The following is a 26828-nucleotide window of genomic DNA, read 5'->3' on the forward strand; positions in this document are numbered from 1 at the left end:
CAACTCAGAGTTTCCAAAACATATTTTCACATTATACGAGACATTAGTCGTTTACTTTTTTCAGATAATTATACACATTCGTTTGACGGCAAATTTAATACTGGCGCAGCTTCTTGTTTCTTTCTTTTCCGCAAAGAAATCAATAATGAGAAATACAACCTACAAAATGCAAGAATAATCGCTGTCGTTGAAATGAAGAGAACGAATTTGAGCATTTGTAATGTTAAAAGTACAGGGTGTCCCACAAGGTATGCAGTGTCTAATATTTGCAGATTCGTATACAACATGTCACGACGAGTATTTTAATGCATAACATAGGGGGTCCCCGAATATAGCGTCATAGTTAATTAAAGTGTGAAATTTATGTTATGAAAACTTCAAGGAATAAGGGGGGAAAAAATGAAAATCAATGTTTATTATGAACTTTCAATACAACAGGTTTTCGAAATGTCAGCCGTACGAACAAATGGCACGTTGAAATCTGGAATCGAAGTTCGCAATTGTTTTCTGCCAAATATCTGTTCCAATTTCCTTAACTTATGTTTCAATTGCTGCTCTCAAGTCGTACTTATTGAGGGCTGTGCGAGATACACTGCGTTTCAGACATCTCCATAAAAAAAGTCGCACGGGTTAAGATCCGGGAAGTAAGGTGGCAAATCTATACTATTGTCTGTTTTCGTAATGGAATCCAACCCGATCAGTCTATCATGAAAATGTTCCGCTAGACATCGAAGTTTCGCTGAATGCGGCGAAGCCCAGCAGCATCTTTCATGAATCAATAATCGCTTATCTTGACTTTGCCAAGCAAGGATGGGATGAAAACACTATGCTCAGTCGAATATTTGCTCATTTCAGAACCACAACGATTACGTACAGTACACAGTAATTTCTTAGTGACTAGCGCGCCACTCATTCCCAACAAAACTTTTTTCTAGCCTTCTATGCCACTTTGCTGACGCGCTTTTTCTCTCACTGGTTGAACAAATTTGTATAGTCACCTGTGGAGGCTTTCATGTTGTGCAATCGTAGTATGCATCTTAATTTTTAAAACAAATGGTCGGATTCTTAATTAACGTTCTTCGTGCAATTAGACCACGCAACTATATTCGGGTACTCCACATGTCAACACTCGTCTTGGCGTGTTCTATCCGAATCTGTAAGTATTAGACGCTGCATACCTTGTGGGACACCCAGTACATTTCTTCTAGAATATGAAGCTTCAAATTTTCTTAACATCAGGATCTTTCGAAAAGGAATGGCAAAAAATATTTTCTCATTTGCATTCCTTAAATGCATAAGATCATGTCACTTAGTAAGCTTCTTAATGAATATCAAGATACCACGGTAATGCTAAATTTTTATTATTTCATTAAATTGCGATTTCGCTTTCCAATCGTGATAGAAGGCACTTCCAAATGCCTTTCTTTCTTCAAAGCATGGGAAGCTTTGTCTATATTTAGAATTTAGATAAAAATACACTAAATTTCATAAATGAATTCATTCCGAGATTATACACCGTAAGGAATTTACACTTATTTGCTTTATGCAAATACATTTTTTTCTTTGCCAAGTCAAGGAGGGGGGGGGGATCTGAAATTTACGTGTTTAAAAATAAGCTTTTATGCTTATATTCATTTGTAAAACTGTTGGTGTGATACATTTTATGTATTTCTTTAGGACTTTTGTTATTGAATAGCAAATTTGCTGCTCTTCAAAGGATTTCCAAAATTAAAATGTAGACTTCTATGTGTAAAATTTCAATTAAATTTTATTAGCAATCATTAATGCAAATTTACATGCTTTTTATATTTGAAAATATTAGTGTGTAAAGTATGTTTTGTAAAATTGTGCACACACTTGCAAATAAATATGATTTATAAAATGAGAAAGAGTCTATTATTTTTAAATCAAAGCAGGGATGTTTGTGACCCTATTTGAACTATGCAGAAAACTACAAGCAAGAAATGACAATGTCAATTAATTCAAAATAAAAATGTGTTACACATACATACATACAAAATAAACTTTAAAATAGTATTAATTTTTTTTTCACAGAGTTGTTTACTTTTACAGTTTATCAATATTTTTTAAAAACCAAAATGCCATATTTAGAAGGTTAAACAATAACTTTTTACATTATCTTTTGATTATTAAATGTGAAAATGTAATTTGCATAATAAATATGTAACAGATAAAGAATTGTTAGTAAGATATTGATCCGTTAATGTAGTTAAACTCAATAGCTATTTTCAGCCAATTATATCAAAAGCATTTACCGTAAGTAAAAGTAGTCACTCTTAGCAAGAATTTGAAAAGATCTACAATTATTTTTTATTAATGAGAATGGCATATCGTTCTGTGTGGAAAATTATCATGTATAGAAAGAAGATTATTGTATTAAATTTTGTATGTTGTTTAATCAGGGGTATAAAAATATTCAGATATTTTATATTCCACATCAAAAAAAATCATTCATATATAATTAATTTTTGAGTGATACATTTGCTCTCACACAACATTTTAAAAATATGTGTAAATTTAGGATAATGTGTTTCTAAACCATTCTGGATAAATCTGGATCACAATCACCCATACTAATGATTTTCTTTTGATAAAAAAGAAATGTCATGAAAACCTGGAATCAATTTTTATTCATACTCATGTGCCAAACTCCAAACTAAACATGAATTTAAATGGGATAGCAAAAGAAGCAAGGGTCAAATTTATACATTTGAAAAACATACGAAAATTTCCCATTCAGGAAACAAGCATAGTAATACAAAGCAAAAACCACATGGAATGCAAACTATACAAATGAAACTATTTTAGATATTAAAAAAAAAGACTTCATACATTATATCTCTTTTACAAAAAGTGTTTACAGTAAAGCTAAAAAAAATGATTCACTTTTAAACAAGTTTAGCTGTTAGCATCACAGTATTTCTGGTAGATGTAAAAAGAAATATCAAATGTAACCAAATATTTTGTCTATCTGTTGATAATAATAAAAAATCACAACAAACAAGATTCTAACCAGTTTTAACTGGTTTCTTTTAAAAAAACTGATTTAAGTATCCGACTCACATACAGGTAGGTGACTTAGCATTAAAACAGATAAAAATGCAAAGAAAAGTTGAAAAAAAAAATATATCATTGGGATGCAAGGTATGAGTATGTCTAACAGAAATTAAAAGGCTTTTAAGTTTATATCCTGCACTTCATTAATATTAGTATATTATCACATGTGATTGATAGTTTTGACTTAAATCAGTGAACTTATCGATCATGGTCAATTAATAAACTAAAAGTATTAGCTGGAACAAGTGAATAATACTACAATAAATTAAAACACACATATTTGTAAAAAACAAGACTGTAAAAGAAATCTTTCATTTTTGCCAGTCATTTAAACAAATTCATTTTTTTTTCTTAAGAAAGATGGCAACATTTTCATTTTATTAATACTTTTGAATTTTATACATCTTACTTATAGACAAGGCAAACAACTGAAAGTGTCATCACATGATCACTCAATTCAAACATGGCATACTCTAATTAAAGGGAATATTGCTTTAAGCCATAACTGTTCAAGAAAATGACCAACCACAAATTGAGCCTCAAGTTCACACTCACCAAAGTAAACAGCCTACTTTGTGTGTGTACAAACCAAGAATGTAAATATTATTTCCTTCTTCTCGCAATAAGAAATCTACAATTGCGCATGATTTGAGCTATTTTTTTTCCCACGGATAATTTCTTCGAAGTCAATACATGCAGCAAAAAGTCTTCTCCAGCTTCTGGCAACCTTCCATGCTGACTTTCCACAGGAATTCCAGATCCTTTGAGTAATATAAATTAAAAAATAAAAAACAGGGAGGGAGAAAAACAACAAAATGTAAAAGAGTGCAGAGCGCAGGTTAAGTCCATGGACATTTCCATCTGGGAGAGTACAAAGGCCACAGAAACGTCCAACAACGAAAATTGCTGGCGATTGTATATCCAAATGGTTGTTATTCCCCCATCTTTTCTTTCTACTCAACACAGGAGGGAACGCGTAAATGTTTGTACATTGATGAAAGACTGAACGCACATTTGTCCAGCAGAGAAGGGTCGCAGCCGCAGAGGAGCTGCAAGGCTGGAGAAAGCTGATGCCTAAAAATGTAAGAAGAAAAAAAACGTTAATGCCTAAGATATACAAAAACTATTTGAAGTGGCTCAATATTTCTATCTCGAATAAAAAAAGCATAGCATTTATCTGCATTAAATCATTTAAAATAAATAATGCATTTAATTAAAATCTATTTATTTACTTTTGGCTTTGAAAATAGAGAAATATAAAATGAAATAACAAGGATAAAAACAGAAAAGAGAGTGAAAACATTTAAAAAAGAAAATTAATATTTTATTAATAAAGAATTCTATCCTTTTTAAACCCAAATTTAGAATTTCTGATGCCTAATTTGCAAAGGAAATTAGCTTCACAATTATAAAACCTTGAAATAACAATTCTTTTTAAACAGTATGCCACAGCAGCATTTAGTTATTATGGTTCAAAAAATATAATCAAAAACTGAATTTTTTGAATTTTACTCAAGAACTAAATTTCTTCCAGCAAAAATGAAATTTAAATCTTGTTGCTGGCTAACATAATGATTAGCAAAAGTATATATATATATATATATAAATATTACAATAGAACTGTATTGTGTTTTTAAGTTTAACCAAACGCAAAAAGTATGCACAGTGAAATTGATATTTTATCAATATCTATTTAATAATCATATTTTTATGATGATTAGGTACAAAAATAAGAAAGAATGTTCTCCATTTGATATCATATGACTTCCTTTTCATTAGTAAGAAGTTTTCAACTCGTCTTTTGCATGTGGGCATTTCAGTTAATTTTAACAAATGCAATATTGCTTATTCAATTGAATTCTCTAGCAATAACAGATATAATATTTTATTATGAAATTTTAAAGAAGAATGAGTGTCTATGTGCATTGGTACTCTACGGAAAGACTGTTTGACCTATAGCTATCAAATTTAAATAAATATACTTTAAGAGAGTGAGAATGTGCACCTTAGTTTGGTATTTTTGAATTTTTATTTAAAAATTAAGCCCAAATTTAGCATTTTCTGCAATATTTTTTTTAAAAATATCTTTGTAATTAAACCAAATTTATTATTGCACACAAATTTTTCTGGAATTTCTACATTTTTTTACTTAATTTTTACCAATAAAGTGCACTAAAATTTAAATTGATTTCATTTCTCCCTCAAACATTTAATTGTATGATATTCTTCCAATCTTATAAATGAAGAAAGATTCTGCTTAGTATCAACACAGTTAATAAGGAATAATTAAGAGAAGTAATATCACAGTGAAAGTTAATAATAAATAAACGAACTGGTGATTACATTTTTAAAAGCATTATGATGTCCCGGCCTCCATTAGGATGGTTTTTACATGAAGAGAATATAAAACTATTTTAATAATAAATAAATTAATTATAACAATATTGATGCATGCCACAGTTTGATACTCAAGAATATTTTCTTTGCAGAATCATGAACGCTAAGTCATGCGCAAGAGATTTAATTGAAAGTAAGCACAATCAAAATTCCCATATAACAGCAACTGGCCCCCTAAAGATGATTAATTTGCAAATAAATTGAATATCAAACATTTCATATAAATAGAACCGTTTAAGAATTGAACCAACATCATATATAAGACAAAGATATTAATGATTGAATTACCCTCAATGTATAAAATAATGGTCAATTTAATAAACTGATATTTTGATATAATTGTGAATTTGCTTAATCTCATAACTAGAGATTAATAAATATTAGAAGTGAAATTAAAAATGCTAGAATTTTAGCTATAACCTAAGGATTTTTTTAAAAAGAAAAATGAAACAAATATTTTAAACTATATTTCATCTAGCATTAATGAATTATATTCATTAAAAAGAATGAAGAGGGGAGAGACAGATTTAGTAAACAATCTTAAGGAATATACTGGGCACTTTTAAAATGACAAAAAAATTGATGAAAATAACAAATTCAGAAATATATTTTTTCAAATTATTATTCATTATTGCACTTTTAGTTCTATATATTCTACAAAAGAAAGCATTTTTAAAATAACTATTAGGTAATTTAAAATCTTTAACAGAAAGAAAATCAGTATTTTTTTTTTTTAATTTAACTTCTCTTTAATTTCAAAATAATATTTGGATTCTTTTTTTAAAAATATGGTTTATATAGGTACATAATTATAAAAAGTTAAATTTTTATTTAAAAAATAATACATTGAAAACAAATTAATGGAAGATAACAGTATGAAAATATATTAACATGAAGAAGCAGGGGGGAAGAGGGACTTAATTTCTTAGGGACTAATTTATTAAACATTGGCAAAATATATATGGGGGAAAAAACCCATTTAGAGCCTCCTGCATTAAAAATTTTAGTCCATTTCCTTAAAGGACAATAGTGTTTCTGAATCTAATACTAGGATCATTAATGTGTAGAAAGATAATATTTATGACTTTGACTGAGACTCTAATATAAACACGATTTTATGCAGTCATTTTTTATTGAATTTGCCTCTAATTGTAGAATTACAGTTTCAGTCAATAAATGCATTGCTGAAAAAAAATTTCAGCCTGGATATTTATCTCCACCTTCTACCCTTCTCCCATTCCTATTGTTCATATTAATAAATATTCTTGGCACTTTAACCTTAAAAAAAAAAAAAAAAAAAAAAAAAAAAAAATCCAATCTTTTGTGACCAAAATGTGTGTTATGAAACTTCAAACCTTAAAACATTTATCATCACCTCAAACAGCATAATTTTTTATACCATTCAGAGCATCTTTATAATTGTTAGTTTATATATTAATGATAATAGACAGAAAGTCACAATATAAATCAAGTATAAAAATTAAATTATAATTAAGAGTAGGCATCTAATAGAACAAATATATTATTGTGAAACTAAAATTTATCTAGAAAAATTTAATACTACATTGTTTTATTTTATTCAATAGAATTTTTAATGCATTATAAATATTGCCAAAAATAAGATACGAATCAGGATTAATTTACAAAAGTTTTCAACATTAAAATACAAATCAGAACAGATTATTCAAGGTCTTTTAATTTTTCCAAAGCCAGAACAATAATTCATATATTGAAAAAATACACAAAACCAGTACTTCAATCCGAATTTAGTTTTAATAATATAATTTGCAAAAAAAAAAAAATCATAAAAACAAGTGGCAATCTATTTAAATAAACTTAACATGACAGATATTTTCATCAATTTCTGGTAATTTGAATTTTAAAAAAATTCAAACATTTTCTTCTACTTTCAAATAGTTTACTACATAATATGACTGGAATTAATTGTAATAATTAGTATAGCAGGTTATAATTACATTACAATGGTTTGCTGTCAGCCAAATTCAGTTTCACTATAAGATTATTATAAGATCAAATTCAGACAGGACTGAAGATTATCTTACATATACATTCGGTGTAAATTAAAATCCAGGTCAGTCAAATGGAAGTTTGCACAGTGAAATAAATGAGCCAAGAATAATTTTATTATGGATTTTTCAAAAAATAATTAAACTTTAATAAAGTTGAGTTCATGAAACTCAATATTTGAATTTTGAATAATGTTTTACTTTGAAGCAACTTAATAATTAATGTGAACAGAATTGGTAACTTTAAACAGTAGCCAAAATCACAAAAACAGCATTCTGCTGCATCCAAATTTATACAATAAAAATAAATTTACCCTCAGTCCTTACCATTTTCATATTTTATATTAGTATTAGAAGTAATTATCCTTTTAATAAATAATTAAATTCAAAGTTCATATATTTATTTCATTATATTTCACAATTATCAGAATATGAACACATTGCCCTTAAGAACAAAAAATGTACAATTCTTATCTAAAACCACTCACACTTTCACAAAATAATGTATTCAAAGCATAATATGACAAATGTTCTGCAAATCATTTGTCATATTATGCTTGTAATTAGATTAGAGTTTATCAAAATTTGGATAATTAAATGTTTTTTAGATTAGGTCCATGTTGTTTATTTATTACTTATGAGCTGAGATGTAATTTATATACATGGTCTTAGGAAATTGAATTTGTGAAAAGTTTTGATAGTATACCTAGGTACCAGGTATAACTTAAGTTAAAATGCTAATTAATATTAAACACATTTTTTAATGGTGGTACACAATTTAAATTATAATTATTAGAAATTACATATTCTTCATTCTAATTCTACAGAACCATTTTTATCTGTGAAAATGAGAGAAGTTGATAATTTATTAAATTCTTAAATAGATGATGTCAATTTTAATTATTAGAAAAAAAAGTAACAGAAAAAAGATGTTAAGTCTTAAACAAATTCAATTTTTAAAATCATTTTTGGAGATATATTTATTTAAATCTTATATAAAGCATCAAGAATTAATTGAATTTGAGTAATTACGGGATGACTTTAATAAAATAAAATCAATAATTTATCAACAATTACCATTGCTAATTTTTAATAAGATGGTCCAATAGGCTTGATATAAATTACAATTCAATTTCTTAATACATTCAACAATTTTTAAAAAATACTGAAAGTTAATATCCCTCCCACTCCCCCTAAAGTTATTTATAGTTAAAGAAAACTGTAAAAATTAATTAAACATTACAAGTAGCAAAATGGTGGCAAATAAATATAATGACTTAAAATATCTTCATTCAATAAAAGTGGAAACTTGAAATGATTTTTTTTTCTATGCATGGAAACATCGTTTTCAACCAATAAAAAAAAATTAATAATTTATCACCATGTAATTTTCTATATACTTCATAATACTTGAAGAAAATCTAATGAATATTTTAGATTGCATAATGTAAAAACTATTTATGAATTTTAATATAATTTATATACATCATTAACATTCAAATGTCATTTTAATTAAAGCTCTAAGGTAAAAAAAGGGCTGAATTCCTTTCTCACTTTCGTTTCATGCACTTTCTTCTGTTCTTATATGCACAATATTAAGATTTGATATTATCGATATTTCTCACCATGCCATTTTAACAGGGATATTTTATTTCTAATTAAATTGAACACCAGAAGTCATGGTCTACAACGGAATATTTAGCAGCTGGTTTCCAACTGAATAATTTTTCAAACAACTTAACAACATCAAATACAGAGAGAGATAAAAGTAAAAAATAAATAAATAATTTAACAAGTTGTAAAATACAAATTTATTACTGTAGAGGAAGAAAAAAAAAAAAAAAAAAAAGAATAACAGTTTCTATTGAGGAAATTTACTTACAACAATAATTCTAAAGAATTAATATTCCTCTGTCAGTTATGAATTTTAATTGCTTTTTCCAAATAATTATATCTTGATCTCTTTGGAGCTTTGTTTATATGTTCTAAGCCAAGCCAAGGTCTAGGCTGAACAGCATTACCTATAAAATAATAATTCTTAAGTAAGTAGGCAGCAAATAATTCAGTTTTTCAAAGATAACGAAAATTTAATAAGATGAAAAATCAGTAACACATTATACATTCTACAGAATACATAAATGAGTTCACAGAATTGTATGCACACAAATAATCAGTAATTATAACTGAAAAAAATTATTAATATATGTCCAATAATCCTACGCCTTCACAACATTCCGGAATTTTATTGAGGTTTTTTCATATCATTGAATTGTTTTATCATCTCAAAGTGTTAAATAAAGACTGCTAAATACAATTTGATAATGCATTTTACACTTTAAATGAAGATATTTTTATTTTAATTACAAAATATATCATTAAGCAGTAGATTCATGTGAATATATAATGCAGATTTTCTTACAGTAGCAATTTTCTTTAATACAAATATCTAAAAAAATTATTAAATCTTACTAAAAATCATACTTACCAGTTTGTGGATGTGGTAGAAAATCTGGTAAATTAATATAATAGTCCATTTCATCAGTAATAGGCTGTGGTCTACCCATCACAATGATTGCAAATTTATACTATATAGAAGAAGGAATGAATTAAAATCAATAAGTTGAAAAATTGGCGAATGCATAGTTTTAAATAGTAAGGTGTAAAAATATTTAGCATACCTTAGAATAAGAAACTATTCATCATAGAACATAGGTGCATTAAACAAATAACTGTTTGTTAATTAGGTGGAATATATAGTGATGGCCAAAACTGTAGATAATTTTGAAAATCTTTGTTTTCTAGCTTTGTATGCTTATAGAAAATGTTAATTTCACAAAATGCAAAATTTAAATATTTGCAATACCAAATAAAGTTATACTTATTTTAATTTGAAAAACAAACAATAATGAAGTGGATTGTAATTTCTAACTTTCCTGACCAATCACTGTTCTTGTTCTGTAGAAAAAATGCTGTTTTTTTTTTTTTTATGTAATCAAATTACAAGTAAGAAATTGTTAAATTTTTTAATATTTAATTAAAATTTTTGTAAATATTTCTAATATTTAACTTAGATGCAATGTCATCAAATAAAAGAACAGATGGGATACCTAGAAGGAGAACTAAGATTACTGTGTTACAATTGAATGATGCTAGAGCTTCTGTCATTTTCAGAACAATCAGGAGATTATTAGATGTTGGATTAAGGGGGAAATTCCAAGAAAAAAAGCCTTATCTCAATTTACAATAACGAATAAAAAGATTATAGTGGGCAAAGGAAAACATTAATTGGACAAATGATCAGTGGTCACAAGTTACATGGAGTGATGAAACAAAGATATTGTTCTTTGGTAGTGATGGTGAAAATAGGTCAGACATAGAATAGGCGAACAGCTACATCTTGACTACATTCAGGCAACTGTGAAGAACTCAGTCTTACGATTTGGCCATGCATGTCAGCAGACGATATGCTATCGACAGGACACTAAATGCAAGAAAATACATTGACACTATTCTAGAGCCAAAACTTACCTTCAACCAGTGATCTCTTTCTCAACAATGGCATCATGTAATAAAGAAGGAAGAACTTAAAACTCTTGTCAGCTCAATAAAACATTTATGTGAAGTTGTAATAAAAAATAAAGGCTACCCTACTAAGTGCTGATACCACACTGCAATCATCAGCATCTAATGTATCTCGAGAATTATTGCTGTTAAACTTTTTTGTGTAGCAAATATTTGAATTTTGCATTGAAATCAGCCTTAAATTCTCTTTAAAATGATATGCAAGAATTGGCAGTTTGGGAAACTTAACATTTTTTTAAAAGCATACAAAGTTAGAAAACAAAAATGTTCATATTATATAAAGATGATGCCCAACAAAGAGAAGAACATATAATTTGTAAAGAAATTATCTAGATTGCTTTATTTAATTATTACTTGATATTGAAAAATACTTAAATTATGATTATTACTTGATATTGGAAATAAAAAAATAAAATCCATACTATTACTAATTGAATGTATTAATTACTATTAATAAAGTGGCTGCATGCACAACCAACTACATGCTCATCATTTATATACTTAAAATAATTGGCAAGATCAAAGAACTATTCCCCTAGCCACGAACATTGCACCAATTTTTTTAGTTTTTACTTTCTCATACTCAAGTAGAGAAAAGTATTGTAATCCTCAAAAAATTCAATTTTTACAAGTTTCCATGTTTTAGATATGCCCGAGTTCGAAAAACAGATTTTTGGCATTATATCTGGGACAAAGATAACTTAAAATGTTTTGAGCTATATGAATGTAAGTACTTTAAAGCAAATTCATAAATTTCTATAAAATTTTGAACAAAACTCATTCAGAGGAAGTCTTTTTGATCGACTGTTCAAATATAAGTTAATAAAATAACTACAAATTAAAGAGATGGAGAAAATTCGATACATAGATTTAACATCTATAGTGTAGATACCTATAAAATTTGGAACCAAATCCATCAAGAGGTCAATCCTCTGTCAGTCTGTAGTTTCACAAGCAAGTAAATACGATAACTCAAAAATGTAATGACTTAAATATATGAAATTTAATATCCAATTTTACGATTAGTCTTGTTTCAAATTTTAGTTTCGCTACATTGGAAAAAGACATATTGAAAATACAAATTTGATTATCAGGAATCTATTGATGAATGTTATGCATTAATAAAAAAGAAAATTGTCGGTTTATTTGACAGATTTAGTAAAAACACTAAATTTATTCCAAAAATCAATATTTCTTAACCATTGTTTGCAAATGCCTTATAAATAATTTGTGGCTTTACTCAATCCACAATTCTATGTGGGGAGGAAAGAAATAATATCTTTATCAGAAAGTATGAGAGAAAGTTTTGGGAGGACCAATCCCACTGGCTATTTCATATAACAATACTATCCTCAATGGTCATATGAATTTCACATCAAATGATTATAGTTTTTTTTACCAATCACTGCCCATTACCGAGAAAAATTTCAAAGACATTCTTTCAATATACTATGTTTTAGAAAAATCTGACATAATTAGCCAGTCACAACCATTAAATAAAACACCTAAAGGACTGATTTTGAAATTTTTATTTACTATGAAAACTTGCAATCCCAAGACAATAGCCCTCTCCAATATCAACAAATGATCAATTTTTATTCCAAACTAATTTGTCCACTTTGCAAGCACAGTTAAACAGATCCATCATTATTTTGCAGTCACAGTTTAAAATAGTTTTACAAGCAAAATATTTGTTTTCATGAATTTCAACAAAATTCATAAAAAGATTCATTAGGACGAGTATATTAAAGATATTATTACGGACGTTGAAGGCAACTAGTATTAATAAAATTAATTTAATCATGCCAGATAAATTTGATGAATTGCATCTTATACAGACAAAAGTAAAAGAAAATGCATGGTTGGAATAAGTAAAAATTGTAAAATAATGGTAAAAATTTCAGATTGCTTAGCTGTACTTCAAAGTGATGAAATTGTTTAAGTTGGACAATTATTGTTGGTTTGAAGCAATTCCAGCTGCTGAGGTTGTGGACTGTGTGAAAGATTTATTTTGCAATACCTTCTGAAATGGGGAGGAAAAGGATAGACTGCCATTATGATATATCTCAAGGATTTATATGAAACAAAAATGTTCAAAATCGGTACAATGGTTGTGGATGGGAATTCTGGTGAGGTTTTCCTACATAAAAAATGTGTAGTGAAGTAAAATGTTTGTTGATTTCTCTCAAAAATAATGAATGATGCACAGTAGAGGTACACTATAGAAAATAATTACAGATAACATGAAATTGTTTAGTTAGAATATTCAAATCATGTTTCACATATATTCTATCAATAAAATAGAGATAAATTACCCGCTCAAATTCTTTATCGGGCACTTCCAACTTCTTCTGTATCCTCTCTTTGACTTTTTGGAATGGCTCTTTCTAGAATATCAAGAGAAATAACACAAAATGAATTCTAACAGTTCTTTAAATGCAAAAGTTTTGAAATACATAAAAATTATCAATTTCACTTACATGCTTAATTTTCAAAAGAAATGGCACACCAAATGTAGAAAAGACTTCCTAAGAACAATAAAAGGAATAATTTCATTCAGAAAAGTAAACAAAAATGGAAGCAATAACATTTTTTTCAAGTATACTCATTCTTAGGAAACATTTAAACATTAAGCTACAAATTATTAAATATTTTACAAATTTATAAAAAGGATATTCTTTAAAATCAGATAAAAGTCTTAAAAATGCCTTTTTTTTCTACTTTTACTTTTCAAATGAAAACATAAATGAAGACATTGAAAGTATATCTTTGCACCTACATAAAAATTCTGCTCCTAAAATAGTTAATTAAGTGCTGTCAAACACTTTATATTTATAACAAAATATTCTAGTACCTAAAAGTGCAACAGTCATTAGAGACTCAGAAGACCATGATAGATTTTATTGGTACACAGAAAATGTTTTTCATTTCTCAATAAGCATATTTTAAAAAAATTGTGCCTACATCTTTAAATAAAATGTAGCGCGATGTATATTTTCTAAGAAAAAATGATGCTGCTATAAAAATTAATAATTTTTAATTTTTTAAACTTAGCTTTTCAACAAAAGATTTTACTTATGCTTCAATTTTGCAGCAGCTACCATAAAAAATAAGTTTCGTGTTTATGGTATAAATAAATTTTATACAATTTATAGTTTTAATATTTTGCAATTCAAAATATTTCACATTTAGAATTTCATTCAACTTTTTGTCAATCATTTTTCAGAAACATGTTCTTATTTATCTAAAATGTAAAGTATAAATATTTGACATCTTCAATATAGTAATTTCTTGGAAGTATTTGTTAATTACTGAGAAATAGACTCAAACAATTAAAATCCTACAGTAATGACTCATTTTATGATTTCTTGGTTTTGAGAAATAAAAGAAAAAAACCTTTTCCTCCAAAGGTAATTTATTACTTAAATATCAATATAGAGAAAGGAAATTTTTTTATGTAGACAGCCTGAAATCAACGTAATCAGTAATAAAGTCAAAAAGACCAAAATAAAACAATCATCTATTGTTTTTACTTAAAATATAGAGGCTATTTTTGAAAGGATGAAATTAAATATATCCAATATTACAATTAATACAGTGAAATAACAAAGGAATTTAGTCACAAATACATTATATATTGACAAAGAAATTTAAAATCAATTTTAATGCATAGATTTCTAAAGTAATAAAATAACATTTCTAGTAAATTTAGAGAAAATTATCTAGTAAATAGTCCAGTTAAAAGCTGTAAATACTTATAAGCTATACTAACCTTTTGGAAATGAGCAACAGGTATTAGCAATTCATCATCTGCAATTTCCAACTCATCAACAGGTATTTCTTCAATCCTCAGGGACTTTGTACCAGCATTAGCAAGTGAATCTAAAGGCATATCTTCTCGCTGAACAGCAAAGATTTTATAACTAATAATTTCTAATAACCTGCAAAAATATCAGAACACGTTTAGTAACAGATTGATAATAAATAAAATGAAATAAAGGGGGGGGGGTCATAAAATTGCCTACAGTTTTATAATGCACAGATCTAGCTATGAAGCCATCAATATAAAATGATATACAATATTTATTTACTTGAAAGCATTGAACTGTAGACACTGTTTCTATTGCTAATTTTAATACAGTACTGTGCAATTTAATTGGGACAAACACAAAAAGTTTCACCTTTGTTGTTTATTTAGTATAGGTTCACTTACATGCATGGTATAGCAATCAAACGGCAAATATGTCCTCCAGTAGCTTTAATGAGATCCTGTTCATGTTTCAACATGGATTCCACTAATTTATAACATACGCTTTTGATGTCATCAAAATGAGAGCAAACTTTTATGACATTCTCAAACATATTTCTCTTATTTTAACAGTCCGTTTTACTCACACGTTTCTTCACAATTCTCTAGGAATTTTTGATGAGATTTACATCTGGGGAATTATCAGGCCAATCCAAAACTGTTAATACCTCTTCTTGAAAAAATTCTTTACTACCTTGGAATGATGGTTGGAGCAAGATCTTGTTGAAAGACACCAACACCACCAGCAAACATTTGCATCAGAGGCACAATTTTTTCTTCTAGTATTGAAATGTATTTCTTAGAGTTCATTATCTCTTCAACTGGTATTAAGCTACCAGATCCTGCAGTTGTAAAATGATCCCAAAATATCTTCTTCTGAGAATGCTTAACTATTTGATTAAGATGTTGTTCTCCGATGGGTTTTCCAGCACTTAGTCTGACAAATGTTGATTGAATCACTTGCACAAAAAAATGCTTTGTCGATGAATACAACCTTATTCCAGCCTTGTGCATTCCAGGATTGATATTTCCTAGCCCAATACAAACGTTAACACCAGCAATGAAGAGATAACAGCTGTTTTTTTTTTTACTGTTTTCCTACCTATCCCCCTGCTTCAATACGCCTTTGTCATATTGTTGATGAATCAATGCTCAGACCAGTAGCTAATAATTCTCTCTGAAGATCTGTACTTGTTTTGCAAAGGTGCATTTTACTATTTTTTACAAGAAATTTGTCTGTCTGAAGTGTTGTATTGCGTTTGCATATACATTTAGTCTTTCGTTTTGGAGAAACTGTCCCAAACTTAATTTGCAGATTAATAATCCTTGAAACGCTCAATTTTCCAACTCCAGCTGCTGCAGCAATATTCTTCACTATTGAAGTGTGCTGACTGAGGATACCAATTCTAGTCCTTTTCATGGGAGTGATATATACATTTTTTAATATGCATTAGAACTAGACAATTTACACAATCAACTTCCTGCAGCAACTGAAACACAACTGAGGGTAAAATGTTTTACATGTGATGATCACATGGTCAAACCAGTTTAGATTAGTCAAGAACAACCCTTTTTTGTAAGAAAATGTAGTTGAAACTGGTTTGAGACAGAAAATTCCTAAGAAATGAAGAAATTTATAAAAAATGGAGTTTGTCCCAATTAATTTGCACACAACTGTAAAATGCTGTCAATGTGTCATATTTATGAAAATTAGTATACATTTCTATTGCATACAGAGAAAAATTGCAATATCAAATTTGTAGATGAATCAAAATGCAATGTAATATTTTCATACTATATTAGTTACAAGTGCAATAAAATTTGAAACCATGGCAATTCACTTAAGATGATCATAATCTCCACCATGGATTCACACAATAAGCTGTTAAGTTAGCTAGTGAAAACTGTAAAAAATATTTATGAAAGAGGTTAACATCACTTTCAATTATACCTCTTAAAACCAGCAAGCATTATGAAAACAGCTGAGTGAACATTCTATAAGACTATAATTTATTTAGAATAAATTATATTGCTTGTAATTATTTTATATTCAAGAATTAGAACTGCTGTAATTTCCTGCGATATAATCCACAGATTATCTGTTAAAAAGTAATCGCAAATAATCTGTCGCTGTGAACAATCCACAAATGATATGGTGATGCGGATTATCTGATTTTTTTTCTTCTCTTTTTTACGGCTAAAAATTAGTACCTTAGGATTATATGCCACCGCTGATACAGGCAGGAAGTTACAGTAGGGAGCTTCTCCCCTGCTTTAGATTTAAAATTAGAAAAAATCATAGAATTATCATGAAAAGAATGGATAATACTTGAAAACTCAATGGTAAATATGCAAACAGCAAAAATAGAAAAAGGTTGTTTCTTAAGGGATTGTAAATAACATACAGTTTGTTAAAAAATATTTCATAAATGATTTTATTTATATACTAGTCTCTTTTGGCATCCAGCTGGTTCACCAGCGATATTAAATCCCTTTAAATCATTTAGATATATTTTCATGCTTATGATTCTGCTGAATTATTAGGCATAAAAAGCTATATAATTTTATCGTTCTGCACATGCATGCTCTGTTCACTAAGTATATGAATCTTTTTAATGGAGACTAATTCTACGACATCATAGTTCTATTAAAAATGAAAACGGCCAGGTCATCCGTCTTCTAAAATCTAAAATATTGTATGTTTACTTTTTTTATATGAGCATTGTAAACTGTAGGTAATTAACAGAACACTTCTTAATTAACTTTCAACAATGGAAGAAAATCATTAAATTTAGTATCTGATAAAACAATGAAAACGGTTTGAATTTCATAGCAACAAAGCAAAGGTGAAAATTAAGTAAAAAATATCTTTAAAAACTCCTAAATTTCCGGAAAAATTTGCACGGCTATCAAATATAACTACAGTAGATATTCACCTAAGTCTACCAGAACCATTTTCAGACAATTCCACTTGTTTCTTGGCTTCTTCTAATAGGTCAGCTACCACACCATTTTTGCTAGGATATAATACAAGTTCTTTCTGAAACACCAAAAATACAACAGAATTAGAAAAATCAAATCATATAATATATATATGTAATGATATTTTAAACTCTTAATTTAAATGAAATTAATTTCCAAAGCTTTATCTTAATTTAGTCCATCGTAACTTCCTTCTAAAATATTCTCTTATTTTGAGATCCAATTCCAATTTCAGTTTAATAAATCCCTCTGTAAAAATAATGTGCCATCAATACTATGTATCAAATGAAAGTGATTCCTTCGGTACCTTTGAAAAGTTGTCAAAGGTCACCATGTGAGTGTGGCCGGAAATCCTATGTTATATAGTGATCATTTGTTTCGAGCCCTTTCTGCTTTTGTACCACCTGCATCTGCTCGTAAATAAATTGCTTTCACGAAATGGATATTAAAATTAATTTAAAAATACAATGTCTCTTCTATGTCTTCAAACCTGCATTCTGCTGCAAACAAAATAATGTTACATATATATCCATGAATTTTATCAAAAAGATATTTTTTGAGTAATAAATCTGAATGCTAGACAAGTCAATAAAATACACTTACCTCTTCTTTTAACTTGCTATTAACCCATGTACACTTGAATTGCTTTTTGTTTTCTAATTCACTAACTCTAATATTAAGCTATAAAATATAAATAAGATTAAGAAAATTAATACTATCAGTAAGAAAAAAGCAAAATTTAAAAAATTTAGTTAAAAAAAAGAATGTTTAACATAAATACAATATAATTTTTACAACATTTCGATTATTTTTTTTAATAGAGAGAGAGAGGCCTACCTGCTGGTAATAAATTTTTTTGGGTTGTCTAGCTTTAACAGGCACCAAGAGTTCCTTCAGTGTTCCTTCATATGTACATCGTAAGGCAGCACCGGGACCATCTCTATAGCTGCATCAAAAATCAAAATTTCTATTTAAGGTTTTCTATCCAAAAATAAACCAAGTTAGTAATTTGGCACTGCATAATAATAAATTTGGCATAGTTTATGATAATATAATACTACCCAAACTTGGGTAAAAATATTTAAAATGACCAGAAAAGATTAATTCTCTTGAATTTCTCCAGTGTAGATCTTCCTAATTAATGCATCATACTTCCATCCAACATATATTGAATTTTTGAGTGTATCTGACCGATTGATTTCAGTGTTTCAGCCAAGAATTTCTGAAACTTTTCTTGAGATTAAATTAAGGGGTCATTTCATATATGGATACGCTAATCTTGGGGGGGGGGCATTTTTGTATCAATAGAGGCAGGAGATAAAATTGCTAAATATCACCAATTATATTAACTTTTATATTCTCTTAGTGAAAATTGAGTTATTTTGCTTTTGAAATTTACTTTTAATTTATGTCTGAAATTTTATTAATGAATCATATTATAATAAAATATTTATCATTATCAAACTCAAATAATATTCATAAGTATGTACATACATATCAAATTTAAAAGATAAGGGAGCAAAATATTTTGTGCAAAACTAAATAAAGGAACGTTTTAATGGCCTATTGGACAGTTTCACATATATTTAGTAAACAAAATTACAAACTTCAAAAAAGTAAAAGACAAAAAAAAAATAGAGTTATTAAAAATAATTCTGAATAACAATCCAATTTCTATAAAGCAATACTCACTTAGTAGTTTTAAAAAACTGTAGCAAATAAGGATCTGTATTTAATCTCTGAGCAACTGCATGGGCCATCTGAAATTTAAAGAAACATAATGTTAAATCATATAATTTAAAAAAAAAAAATGCTTTTACTTTTTATTTAATTCGCTAATTATTTACAAATTATAAACTTTACATAAAAAAATTAAAACTGAAAAGAATGCAAAGTTTTGAAAAATAATTTATTGAAAACAGTTCACATACATACCTGATCATAATTCATTTTCAAAGACAGTTCTATTGTAAAACCAGGATCAGTAGGAATAGTTTTATCACAGAAAGTTACATCAACTCTATGAAATAGATCACTGCAATGGGAAAAAAAAGTTTATTAAGTATTTTATAGCTAATATTTTTAAATTCTACCAGATTCTGGAAATATACTTTTCTTTAAAATTAAAATACAGTAAGAGAAAGTCCACTGAAATACGAATAACAGAAAATATTGGAGGGGAAAAAAAAGTAGTTGAATTTGTTTTGTTGTTTATTTACTTTCAAAAACAAAACATTTTAAAGTAGGAGAGACAAAATAGAAAAAATGTGTCATCAGTCTAAAAGAAACTGGTTTTGATTATAACTTTTTTAAAAAAAGAATTTTTTGATTATCTAAATTTGTCTTGCAGCCGGTCTTGTAATATTAACTGGCAATGATGACATCAGAGACAGTGCCCTCTGGAGGCTTGTAGCGCTGTGACTGAGTTCAGATCTAGCGATGGGATGTACTGCATACTCTGATCCATTCTATTTATTTATATATAGTAAAATTATTCTAACATTTTGTATGTAAATTGTCTGTGTATAATGTAACATATAAATAAATAACTGTTACAATAATTTGGATTGTTTACTAAACCCATTAACGATCCCACAGGCCCAGGATACACCAAATAAAGTATGAAATTCTTTGCACTGAATCATATTTTCTTTCTTTGTTTCCACAAATTGCTGTAGCTTAGTTATTGGTCTTCTTAAACCAACATTTCGTGCTTTAAAGTCATCTCTCTCTCTTTTTTCTTCTCCTATTTGGCATGTTCAATTTCAAATTCAGGGGGACTAATAATTATAATCACTATGGTTATGCTTTTGTATGAGTCCCCTTCATTTGGCCAGTTTAATTTAAGCAATTCTTTGTGATCCAATATGAACAATAGTAAATAAATTTTAATTTGCCTCCTAAATTTATCCCAAAATTATATTAACAAGATTATTTCATAAAACTGTATTTAATTAAGTTTCTTTTTTTTCTGGTGATACAATAACATTTTGTTATTTATTTTAAAACAGCATAGCGACTATTAGTCTTTTGAGAAAAAATTAATTGCCAATATTTAAAGATAAACATTTGTTTTCCAACAGCAAACATGAGTACTTTTTCTATCAATGATTCCATAAACCATTGATAGAACCATTGATTACCTTTTTTATAATTCAAATATTTAATAGAATTCAAATTAGGATATCAGTTTAATCAAGCTGATGATAAACATTTGCAAATCTGCTGCATTTAAAAGTTACATAAAGCTTAAAACTGAAGAAAACCAATTAATATTTAAAAAGATGTCGAGACTTATCCATTTAACTTTGAAAACAAAGTTGAAACAAATTAAAATTTCTGTTAAGAATATAGTATCACTTTGCAGTAGCTTATCAAGGTATTCTGCCTTGTTTTAACAATTTTCTAACAGGGCTCTTAAAAAATAGTCAGTATTTTGTATATCAAAACAAAAACTTAATCCTGCAAACAGCCATGACATTCTTTTCCAACTAAAACATGGTTTGAGAACAAATAACAAATATACAGTGTCATAAGGGATAATTTTGATGTGCAAATCCAAATCATAGTATTTGATCAACACATCTTTCTGACAAAACGTTATGAAAATGAAACATGCATACCGAAAGTATTCTTTTGCTGTTGGTAATTCACAATCAGCAAAATTTATATCAGCTCTTTGGAAAACGATGATGTCACCATCCATCAACTCGTCCAGGACTTTTTCAAGAGGTAAATCTATGTTTTCAATGCGCTCAACGACATTAGGTTTCACTTCCTGCAATAAAATAGCAATTACTCATTATTAATAATAAAAGCATAATATTTACATAATTACAAAAGACTAATTCCAAATATTTCACAAACCTCAAAAAGCATTAATTCTGTGTCTTCGGGGAAACCAGCCCTGTCATTTAATATTGGGACTAAGCTCCCTGTCAAAAGAAAAATATAAATACTGATGTACTAAATGAAAAAAATATTTTTCTAATTTCATATGCACAGACAATGAAAACCTAAAATAGTTAATACTGATAGCCTAAATGAAAATACGATTGACACAGCAACATTACAAAATCAAAGCTTGATATATTTGCAAACATGTATTTTAATACATTTAGGGATAGGATAAATAAACAAAATAACTACTGTTTGAAAAAGCCAACTAAGATCAAAGTGATCACTCTCTCACACAGCAAAATCATTTTTTAATTTCCCTCACAATTCCGCCACCCAACAGAGCCAGCTAACCACACTCTTGCAACGGAAAAATAGAAAAGTAAAACTACAGTATCCAGCCACTAAAATCTCAGTCGCAACAGACATGAGAATAGTCCCTTTTAAACTCGCAAGACAATCTCGTATACAGAGAAAAAAAATTATCATTTGCATAATGTTACAACTTTTTGTATATATCAGAGTGAGAATAATTTCATCTATTTTTATTATTCATATTAATTTTGTGCAGCACTGCATATATTATCATAATAGCTATATAATTTGCCTTGTTATGGTATGGGAAATAGGATTAAATATACAGACAAAACAATCAATTTCATAACAGAATCAAAAGAAAACCAGACTCATTTAGAACTCTTCACAGAAATTTTAAAGCAAGCCAGATAAATACTCAACATTTTCAAAACCATAATATTGATACTATCAACTTCTATTTCCTGAAATCCTATTGAACACTTTATTTATTGTATCTATATATAGTATAAAATGAAGTTCTCCTAAAAGTGTCTGTATGTTGAAACCCTAAAAATTCGAGAAATACTTAACTAATTTGGATATATTTGTACCATTTTGTAGGGCATTTATTGGGGAAAGTTTCAATATATTGAAGTCATATTAAAATAAAAAAAAAGGAGTTTTATAATTGCGATTTTAATTATTTTCCTACTACGATTCGTGTATACATAAAGCAGCAGTATCTGTGTTTTGCACTTATTCGCACGTGAGCAGAAATCTCAAACTTCGCATATGCAAATAGCAAGAGCTGCGGTATTTATATGCAATACACATCCGATATGATACGATTGTTTACGTCTGATTTTAAACGGCGATTCAAATCTCATTATTCCTAAAAAAAGGAAATTCAACCTTGGCCAGAGCACATTAAATGACAAAACGCTTTGTTTGTTGTGCAATAATGAAAATGTAGAGGAAAGAAATTTTAGACTAGCGAATATCACAGAAAGAATGTCGATACTTTCTTCAAAGGAGAGCGAATGTGGTGAGAACGGCAGCAAAAGTGACACCAAAAAATTGCCAACTTCGCAAGGCGCAAAATGACTGCATATCAAAGCTTAGCCCAGCTTTAAAATGGAAAGATGAATCAAAACGCATGTGTTGTTTACAAGGAAAAATTGAAACCATTTTAACAGTATAAATATAGAACAGCATTGATATTCAGTCATTTTCACCCCAAAAGTTTATCCCTAAATTTTAGCAAAATGGCTGAATGTGGCACAAAGGGCAGCAATAGCATTTCCAATCTAAAGGTTCTGAGAAACACTGCAGCAAATTAACGGAAATATAGAAAAAAAAAAGTCAATAAATGCAGTAAAATGAAATGCATGCAAAAAAATTTAATCAAAAATAATAAAAGTAAACAGAACTATGTGCAGTACGAAAACAAAATCAAGGGAAATGAACAGGAAAGATCGAAACACAGTAGCATATAGTAACAAAAAAAAGAAAGAAAAAAAAGGTGGTTATGTAAACACAAAGTGCCACCGAAAACTGCCAACCTCTCAAGGTGCCAAATGACTGTATATCAAAGCTGAGCCCTAAACATTTCTGAATATGTGCTATAAAAAATTGTTTTGTAATTATTTTTGATGATTTCTAAATATCATTTTGATCCCGTTATGACATTCCCATGTCATATCGGGTGGAGGCTAGACTTAAGTCTAAAGCTAGTTTTTCCTTTCAGATGTTATGCCATGGGCAATGCTGCACGGGTACTGCTAGCATTAGATAGAGAAAAAAGCACAATTCATTAGGAAAAATAACACGAGACACACATCATTAGTTCGCATTTTTGATTATAATTTAAAAATTGAATGTTTATACTTAAGTTTATCATAACAAGAATCAATGAATACTGAGTTTTTTCCCCTTCGTCCTCCCTCCTTTTCTTCTTTGGAATACCACTTGACACTAAATCCACTGTATTGTTATTTCAAATACATATGGTTAATTTAGATAATGTATGAATGAAATGAATGTAGGCTATATGAATTCTTAGCTATTTTGCAAAACTTGATACAGAATTAACATAAAAAGCTACAGATGCTTTATGAATTGATATATCTAAAAGTTGATAGCACTCCTTGGATTGATATCAGACAAAAGGCATTTTTTAAAATGTAGTTATATTTTCAAATTTTTATCCTTATTCTGAAAACAAATATCTAACAAAATAATGTCTAAAAAATATAAAAGAATAAGCTTTATCGTTAAAAAATATTATTCTATTTGGAATATACTGAATGATAATGTCAACAATTTTAATAAATATCAATAATTTTGACTGGCTTTTTCTATAAGACAGATAAAAAAATTGCAGTTTTATGCTTTACTCTTATGCACCCCATAAAACTTAAGACAGGGATACGATGGACCAAAATTCAAAAGAGGAAATCAAAAAATGTAACATGAAACCTTGTGCAAAGAAAAAACATGCAAAAGTAAATTATCAAAATTAACACCCAATTGGCTTTTATATTCATGTAAAAATATTTATAAGAAATCAATGGCATATGATTTTTCAAAAGCATACTATCCAAGGCAAATTTAATTGTATATAGGACAATAAGTATGAGGGAAAAGTCAATATTTTATTATAAATACACCTCACTAGCATATTTTAGCAAACATTTCTTTTTAATAATCAATGGACTTTGCAACATGTGCTGTACACATTAACGGCTTTCCCCCCCCCCTCATTTTCTTATCTTTTTATAGGTCTTCAACTAACATTTCATACTTTGCTTCTGAACATTAGCCACAATGGTAGAACACGCAGCTTCATTTTTGTACAAGATTCAGATGTGGGAGAAATTATTGAGACCTGGGATACTAATTTTTTCATATGAATATTTCTTTACAATTTGACAACTTTCACAGATATTTTACATGCAGTTTCCTTTGCCATTAGACTTTTCCTTGAACTTGACTGTTTGTAACAAACATTTTTTTTTTCCCTGATAAGAACTTCTGCTCTGTACTTGTTTGCTATTGAATTCGTATTTTTACACAGAGTACTTTAGTTTTTCATACGTTTGAAAGGCAGATTTTTTTTGAGACATTCTTAATAGTCTGAATAGCATCAAAAAACTTAATGCTTAACCTATTTGTTACAAAAAAGATAATCGAGTTCATGATAACCAAACCATATTTCAACTTTAGGCCCATGAAAACATGAGAATAAGTGAAAAATGGTTGTAAAAAAAAATGAAAAATGACGGCAAATATTTACACAATCAGATTATATAAGCAATAAAGCCAAGATACTTACGTGCTCGAGAATTGATTGACATATAAGTGTGACCACAGTAAGACATCCTTTTATTTTTAGGATCATATAATTTAAAAAACAGTAGTACATCACCTTTGGAGGAAAAAAAATAATTTGTAAGTAAAAAGTAAAAAAAAAAAATAAATAATTGTAAGAAAAACAACACATACTGACATAGTAGTTAAAAATGGCTCTTGAAATTTCAACAAAAATTAAAGAGCTTTTCAATAATCAAGCAAAAACTATGCAAAAAATATTTTCATTACCAAACAACTCAAAATAAATAAAATTCAGATTAAAAACAAAAATATGGAATAAGAAGAATATAACTCAAATTATTTGCTATCTTATTTTAAGTTTCCATCAAATAATATTCCTTTTAACAAGCAACCATTTTTAATTATAGCATACATTTATGTTTAAAACACAGAAAAGCTGTGTATTTCTAATTCAAAACGCTTTTGTATAAAAATATAAGCTTGATAGCTAGACAAATATTTTAAAAATTTATAATAAGGTATTGTCGTTTAGCAAAATGTGACAATCTATCATTTAATTTAAAACATACCAGCAAGTAAATGTTAATAGTAGCATAATTATTATCATTAGAATTGCAATTATTATCATAATAGCCAACTTTGATGCCCAGCTAGTTTGCTGGAAATCCTGGTTGTGTTTGCCTTCAAATAAATCTCATATGTATCACCTAATGATTTATGAAGAAAACAATTCTAAGTTTCAAATTGTGACAAAGTCATGTTATTTTAATAATCTTACATTGGTTATGTTCACTGCATACATGAACGATCCAAATAGAACTAGTCCCAAGACATCATAGTGCTATTAAAAGTGTAAATGTCTGGTTAATTTACCTTCTAACTTTAATGGAACTGTAACTTCACTTCCTTATTCTTTATAACCAGATATTAAACTGAATTTTGGCATTTTTCCTAGATAACTTCCAAAAATATTATAGCACAAAATTGAATTTTAAACTATATAATTTTAAAAAAAATAATCAAGCAAATTTTCATTATATATATATATATATATATATATATATATATTGCTTGACTTCTAATAACCTTGTTGCTTGAAAATTCAAAACACTTTGATTTTTTTATCATATAACTTCCCCCATTATTTACTCATCGGTTGAAAATTGAAGAAAAAAGATTCTGATTAATGTCTATGTAATCTACAAAAGAAAAAATTGCAATATTGAGAAATTTAGAAGATAGATAAATTGGATAATTGTATCTTTAACAGTGCAGTTATGTTATGGGACTAGGCTCCTTAATAAAGGCCTATGTATACAATAACAGAATTTAAGACAAATTATATAATATGGATTTCATGTCAAACAATTTGGCAGAATATCGAAAGGAAGTTATATCCGAACGATTTATCAGAAATTAAGATATAG

General features: G+C 28.0%; 1 protein-coding gene across 2 annotated transcripts in view; it reads right to left on the minus strand.

Moving 5' to 3' along the window:
* Positions 1-2628: 2628 nt before the first annotated feature.
* The window catches only part of LOC129957021 (ubiquitin carboxyl-terminal hydrolase 7-like), a 53199-nt gene continuing 28999 nt past the window's right edge, over positions 2629-26828 (minus strand). For both annotated transcript variants that reach the window (XM_056069129.1, XM_056069128.1), the window contains exons 21-34: positions 25403-25495; positions 21742-21809; positions 21498-21652; positions 19810-19909; positions 19567-19634; positions 18712-18820; positions 18478-18555; positions 17829-17932; positions 14857-15025; positions 13565-13612; positions 13400-13471; positions 9988-10087; positions 9385-9523; positions 2629-4152 (exon numbers count right to left, since the gene is read on the minus strand). In XM_056069129.1, the coding sequence (XP_055925104.1) occupies positions 9417-9523; positions 9988-10087; positions 13400-13471; positions 13565-13612; positions 14857-15025; positions 17829-17932; positions 18478-18555; positions 18712-18820; positions 19567-19634; positions 19810-19909; positions 21498-21652; positions 21742-21809; positions 25403-25495 (1271 nt within the window). In that variant the 3' untranslated portion in view covers positions 2629-4152; positions 9385-9416. The remainder of the gene's footprint in view (positions 4153-9384; positions 9524-9987; positions 10088-13399; positions 13472-13564; positions 13613-14856; positions 15026-17828; positions 17933-18477; positions 18556-18711; positions 18821-19566; positions 19635-19809; positions 19910-21497; positions 21653-21741; positions 21810-25402; positions 25496-26828) is intronic.

This window comes from Argiope bruennichi, chromosome 11, assembly GCF_947563725.1.
Source record: "Argiope bruennichi chromosome 11, qqArgBrue1.1, whole genome shotgun sequence".
Lineage (NCBI taxonomy): Eukaryota > Metazoa > Arthropoda > Arachnida > Araneae > Araneidae > Argiope > Argiope bruennichi.